The sequence below is a fragment of the Maniola jurtina genome, chromosome 10, assembly GCF_905333055.1.
Source record: "Maniola jurtina chromosome 10, ilManJurt1.1, whole genome shotgun sequence".
Lineage (NCBI taxonomy): Eukaryota > Metazoa > Arthropoda > Insecta > Lepidoptera > Nymphalidae > Maniola > Maniola jurtina.
Genome location: NC_060038.1, coordinates 15,153,033 through 15,160,242, shown reverse-complemented (window position 1 = coordinate 15,160,242; position 7,210 = coordinate 15,153,033). Strand labels below are relative to the sequence as shown.

Below are 7,210 nucleotides of genomic sequence, written 5' to 3'. Positions count from 1 at the left end.
AACATAACCTAACATAACCTAACATAACCTAACATAACCTAACATAACCTAACATAACCTAACATAACCTAACATAACCTAACATAACCTAACATAACCTAACATAACCTAACATAACCTAACATAACCTAACATAACCTAACATAACCTAACATAACCTAACATAACCTAACATAACCTAACATAACCTAACATAACCTAACATAACCTAACATAACCTAACATAACCTAACATAACCTAACATAACCTAACATAACCTAACATAACCTAACATAACCTAACATAACCTAACATAACCTAACATAACCTAACGGTTAGCAATTTGTCCTTAAGTTTACAAAGTTAGAAATGCCGTCTAACTCTCATACATTTTGTTCTTAGTAGTCTTTGGGTTAGGTACACGTTATGTTGGTCGTAAATATTTAGTCTGATATTTATTTTATGTTAGTTTTTATGTAAGGGAGTGCAGTATTGTATTATGTTCTTGTTATAGTTAATTTTTCTGATTTTTTTATTGCAATTGTTTAGGAGATAATGGGGTTTACATTTGAAGTGAATTGAAGTTTGGTTGAAATTTTATTATTGAAACAACGTGTTGTAACACCGGGGAATGAAACCAAAATATTAATGAAAATATTGTGACTTTCAGAATTAGCTGATCTTCTTTCCCGCGTCTCTACTTACACACTGTGTCGGTCGCTTCTTTCTCCGAAGATATTAACTTCATGATAGGTATATTGGTAATGCCATAAATGAATATATATTAAACAGTATTTTTAAATGAATGAATATTAATTCTAAGTTTACCGTTGCGCTCGATCTCTTCTGATGGTGCTCGTGACGGTGCGGTGTGTCGGAAGCGGCCTTGCCTGGAATGGGAAAGGAAATGGTAGCGCTACGCCCGTGATCGGTTTCTGCCCTCGGTGCGATGTGGTGCGGTGCGGTGCAGTGCGGTGCGGTGCGGTGCAGTGCGGTGCGGTGCGGTGCGGTGCAGTGCGGTGCGGTGCGGTCGATGGCACGGCTGCGTCGGCGCAGCATTATGGTTGTTTGAAGTTAGAAACATGAATAAAATAGAATATGTAAGCGCAAAATTATGTCACCTATTCAACTGTTATATATTATAGAAATGATAAATTTCTTAATGATCCCTGCTGGGAGTCGTGTCCAGGCGCTCCACTGATAAGATGACAGCCGCCATCCTCTGCGCTGCGCCAGCGACCTCGTCGACTCAATGTTGATTAGAATTGGTTTGAGTGTAATCAAAATGCAGGCGCCATTGTTCTCTGCAGCCGCCTGATGCTATCTCGTGAAGAGCGCCGCAGCTCGTTAAGCTGACACAGCTCACAGATAACAGCGCGACGAGCTCTTGCTGCTTGTGTCGTGCTTCGTGATCATAATCATTAGTTATCTGATAGTATAGTTTTACATTTTAGGTTAGACATGTCTTACAAAATAACAGTCAGAGTAGAGGCACTGGCTCTATGCACTGAATAGTGCAAAAATCGGCGAATGTTTGTTGTCTTTGTATAAAAGCTCATCTCTCCGTTGATCAATTTTCCAAAGCTCATATTATTTAGCGCTGGAACGGTATTCCGTAGAGCGACGGGTTCGACGTCGACAATGAACATTCTTTGCTCGATAAAATGTTCTCGTCGACGACAACCAAAACTCGTTGGATTAAATGAGATTTGCCGCCGCCTGGCTCGCGCCGCGCCGCACGTCACCGCACCGCACCGCCCCGCGCCGCGCCGCACGTCACCACACCGCACCGCCCCGCGCCGCGCCGCACGTCACCGCACCGCACCGCTCCGCGCCGCGCCGCGCCGCGCCGCGCTGGGCTGCTGACTAATACCTGCGAGAGTTCCCGCCCGGTGAATTTAACCGGGAACAAGGCGCCCGACCCGGAATAGCCGAGCGTCGGACAATATAATAAAACATTTTCACGCGGCTCCACATTTTGAGACTATTTTGTTTACTCAATTTTAGTATTTTTCGTTGTTGTGTTTTATGCATTCATAAAAGCGATATTGAAATAATTCAATAGATTCAACGGATGTCGTTCAGCCGAGGCGCGATGAGGCTAGTTGCATAACATGCTGATCTAATCGCATCATATTAGTATATAATATAGGTACAATGTACATGCTTATGCATGTACATTGTACCTATATTATAACTGAATTTTTAAACTGATTTTTATAAATCAGTTTATAAATTCTACCATCCTGGAAAAACTCAAGTTAAATATTATTTTAACTTTATTGGAACGATGACGGCGTGGTATCTACTGAGGGGTCTTGGAGACTCCCGCACTGAGTAGCACGAGGAGCGTACAACCTGCGCCGACACTCGTCCACAGCAGGCGAGGCGGGACACTTACATCGCGTCGCAGCGAGTAGCACGAGGAGCGTACAACGTGCGCCGACACTCGTCCACGGCAGGCGAGGCGGGACACTTACATCGCGTCGCAGCGAGTAGCACGAGGAGCGTACAACGTGCGCCGACACTCGTCCACGGCAGGCGAGGCGGGACACTTACATCGCGTCGCAGCGAGTAGCACGAGGAGCGTACAACGTGCGCCGACACTCGTCCACGGCAGGCGAGGCGGGACACTTACATCGCGTCGCAGCGAGTAGCACGAGGAGCGTACAACGTGCGCCGACACTCGTCCACGGCAGGCGAGGCGGGACACTTACATCGCGTCGCAGCGAGTAGCACGAGGAGCGTACAACGTGCGCCGACACTCGTCCACGGCAGGCGAGGCGGGACACTTACATCGCGTCGCAGCGAGTAGCACGAGGAGCGTACAACGTGCGCCGACACTCGTCCACGGCAGGCGAGGCGGGACACTTACATAACAAACTGACACTAAGCATAAACAAATATTACTACTGATAGATAAGTGCCGTCGATATCCTAAGGTCAGCCTCCTGTGCGGAGGGTCCGGGATTGTATCGCAGACACAAACCCCTAACTTTTCGGAAATAATAAGGTATCTATGTATTCACTTGCATGAGGTAACGGCAAAGAAAACATCGTAAGAAACGTGCATCCTAAGATTTCTCCATAATGTTCTCAAAGGCGAGTGAAGTCTGCCAAATCCACTGCCAGCGTGGTGGATCCTCATCCGTTCCTCATATTCTGAGAGAGGAGTCCCGCGCGCAACAGTGTGCTGGCGTTCAACTGCAGTAGTATATTGTTAGTATTATTATGCCACAGTATTCGTTTCTCTTTCAAAGTATAATTTAAACGATTTTATTGTTGGAACTGGAAAATATTTTACTCAAAAACATAACAACCTGTCCGCGTTCTCCGATCTCGTATAATGTAGCTGCGACGCGCTGCGCGACTCTAGCTCTCACAACTACAGGAGAAGGAGCTACGGTGCAATAGCAATAATGCCGCAACAGATTCAACATATATTTGTTAGCTATAGGCAAGTGTGCTGGAAGGCATTTAGCAGATTGTCTCAACGATTCGGGAATACGCTTCGAATCTGCGATATTGGATATCGAGTGTGTACACGCGCGAGGGACGCGCTGCTCGTTCTGTTTAGATTAGCTTCATTCTATGTGACAATGGAAACAATAGACAGAATTAGGCCCGGTATCCACCTAAGCGGAGAGGAGAGATTGTTCAGTCGACTCATCAGATTCATAATAAATGACGCGAAAAATTTACCTATCACGTTATCATTTAAAAATCAGATCGGTTGACTGTACAGTGTACACATTTCCTGTCGTCTCCGCTTAAATGGATACCGGACTATAATTTAGAAATGTATAAATAACTAAACCATAAACATATTATAATATAAAAACATAAACAATATAAACATATAATATATAAACATATTTATATTCACAATATACATATTATATACTACGCAAGATGAGCTACGGGATCTGGCAAACAAGCACAACACAATAAAGAAGTTTGATCAGTTCACGTGGAGCTGATGTAGCAAGTTGGGCGGACGTCGTTACGGCGCGCGGCGGAACGATCTCCGCAAGTTCCGGATCTCGTGAGCTTCGCCCGACTCGCGCCGCTACTGCACGCCGCAATTTACAACTTAGTACATGCTCCTAACTCGGAGAGTAATAACCAAATTGAACGCCCACGGTAAGCGAGAGTAACGTCATTTAGTAAGAAGTTGGTAGCTCCATGTTTTAATAGAGTTGAGACATTTCCTGCGCACAGAAGCACTCGCATGCGGTATGCAGTTCCTGCAGTACTCTGACGCTTTCAGGCGTGAAGGCGCAATAGGACACTATTCATTAAACAAACACCTCATCGTTTTAAGTTTCCGGCAGTTCGCCACGCAGAGAATGCGTGAAGAGTGACGAGACACCGGAGCACGTACCTACTGAGACACCGGAGCACGTACCTACTGAGACACCGGAGCACGTACCTACTGAGACACCGGAGCACGTACCTACTGAGACACCGGAGCACGTACCTACTGAGACACCGGAGCACGTACCTACTGAGACACCGGAGCACGTACCTACTGAGACACCGGAGCGCGTGCCTACTGAGACACCGGAGCGCGTACCTACTGAGACACCGGAGCACGTACCTACTGAGACACCGGAGCACGTACCTACTGAGACACCGGAGCACGTACCTACTGAGACACCGGAGCACGTACCTACTGAGACACCGGAGCACGTACCTACTGAGACACCGGAGCACGTACCTACTGAGACACCGGAGCACGTACCTACTGAGACACCGGAGCACGTACCTACTGAGACACCGGAGCGCGTACCTACTGAGACACCGGAGCGCGTGCCTACTGAGACACCGGAGCGCGTACCTACTGAGACACCGGAGCACGTACCTACTGAGACACCGGAGCACGTACCTACTGAGACACCGGAGCACGTACCTACTGAGACACCGGAGCACGTACCTACTGAGACACCGGAGCACGTACCTACTGAGACACCGGAGCACGTACCTACTGAGACACCGGAGCACGTACCTACTGAGACACCGGAGCACGTACCTACTGAGACACCGGAGCACGTACCTACTGAGACACCGGAGCACGTACCTACTGAGACACCGGAGCACGTACCTACTGAGACACCGGAGCGCGTGCCTACTGCTCAAATGCAGGCGTGGTTCCGTCCAGCGCAAGCCGACATTGACTGCCGGCGACATTCCATTATATGGAGCTTCTATAAATAAGATAATAAATTATTATTATAAACAATGTAAGGAATTATTCTAATTTTAATTTTATTCTATTCTATTAAGTTGTTAGTCTGCTTACTGATTGCCATATTAATTAATGCAGGACAGTTGAAACCATTGGATCCGCTTATGATTTTCAAAAGAGGTTTTGCTTAGGCTAGGGCTGGCCACAGATTCCATCTGATTTCACGTTGTAACGGGGGGCGGTCGGCTAGGAAGTAAAATATTTCTGTGCGCAGCGAGGCGCGGAAGGGAATCATAATATTATTAATATCCCTCAGCCGTTCCCGCCTCACGCGACGTGGCCGGCATACGGGGCTACGGGGCTACGGGGTTACGGGGCTTTGCTCACGGGAACCCTTCCTCCTCGTTTACACAAACGCTGTTTTTCCATTTAACGCTCATTCGGTGTCTAATCAAATATACCTTGCGAGTGATGAAAATACAAAAGTATAGCTATGTCCGCAGTTTCACACAATGTACAAATCCGCCGACTGAAGTAACCGACGTAGCTCGATGAGTTGTGAAGCCGAAGTGTTAATGGATCTGGGTTCTAATTTCTAGCCGTTTTGTACACTATGGATACAACGTTGGCTACAGACAACTTCACTGTAAACTAATACCAGAAACTATTTACTACTTGAGGCAGCTAAGCGTTTACTCTGTCTTGCTATATTCATATAAACAAATTTTTAATGGAAATTAAGACGTGTCATACGTTCGTATGCATGTACATTGTACAGATTTAAACTAATTGAAGTTTATTCAGTGAGCGGATGAAAAGGCTTTGAAGCGGCGACGAAGCGTTCAATCAGCCCGCCATACCCCCCACCCCCCCTGCTTTATACTCCGCGCCTCAATGAATTGTACCAATGAGCAAAGATAATAATCAAGTAATTAGGTAAGACACACTTCGTGTTTTATCGAGTAATGCATAAATAGGTACCTAAGCGTTTAATTTAATTAATGGCCAACCTGTTTACCTTTTAGTTAAAGGTCAATGAGTAGCTCACACACTCACAGCGAGTCGAACTACAGGTAGGTTTAACTTAATAGTACCTACTTAATATTATTGCAGTCTGAATCCCGATGGGCGCAATTGCAGCCGAAAAGTTCTCGAGTGGAGACCGCGCACACCGGCGGCGTGGCGTGCGGCGCTCTGCCCGGTGGCTGGCGGGGAGCTGAGGACCGGCTGTGATGGCGCTGTTCAGGCGAGGCTTATGTCCAGCTGTGGACATCCACACGCTGATGATGATGATGATGCTCATTAGATTGATAGAAAAAAAAATTCAAGAGTCAGGATAAAAATGTGAAGTATTAGGGTTTGTGAAATAAATTGAAGGACGCTTGTAATCAAAGGTCGTAACTGAAGCGCGATGAAAAGAATGTAAATCAGGGAATAAATTTGGGAGTGAGTGCCGCGACGTGCTACCGGTGCCGTGAGGCAGCCGCGGAGTGCGGAGGCGCCGGGAGGCCGAGAGGAAGGTGGTGAGTGCGCATCGAGACTCGTGACACGGAGCCGGGTAGCGGCAGTGTATTACAACCGGCTCAGTAGTAGTAAGTATTTAAAGACAAGTGCGAGTTTTGCCTCGCTCTTTTAGTGCTCCGTGCATAATTAGGAACTCATAATATTATACAGGATGTCCAAAAAGTCGTATGTTGGAATGCTAAAAATATCACACTACAAATATCACACACACTTAAAATTTGTGAAAAGGACAGAAACTCTTCACTACCACCACGTGCCAGAACTACCCTGTCTTGCAAGTAGTTCAGGAAGCAAAATCTTTTCTAGAAAACAAAAGGATAAAGAAACTATGCCTCTCTTTCACACTAATCATCCTTCCTTATTTCAACAATGATGAACTACTCGCAAGCCGGGCGTTCTGGGTAGTTCTGGCACGTGGTGGTAGTGAAGAGTTTCTGTCCTTTTTACAAATTTTAAGTGTGACAAGCACAGTGATGTTTCTAGCATTCCAACGTACAAAAAACTAGCAGTTTAACTAG

General features: G+C 46.3%; 1 protein-coding gene across 1 annotated transcript; it reads left to right on the top strand.

The window, feature by feature from the left end:
- The first annotated feature begins 1,621 nt into the window (after positions 1-1,621).
- On the top strand, positions 1,622-5,197 carry LOC123869114 (putative uncharacterized protein DDB_G0290521). Its single transcript, XM_045911853.1, has 2 exons — positions 1,622-1,790; positions 4,305-5,197. Exons 1-2 carry the CDS (start codon positions 1,622-1,624, stop codon positions 5,195-5,197), a joined length of 1,062 nt encoding a protein of 353 aa, XP_045767809.1.
- The last annotated feature ends 2,013 nt before the right edge of the window (positions 5,198-7,210 follow it).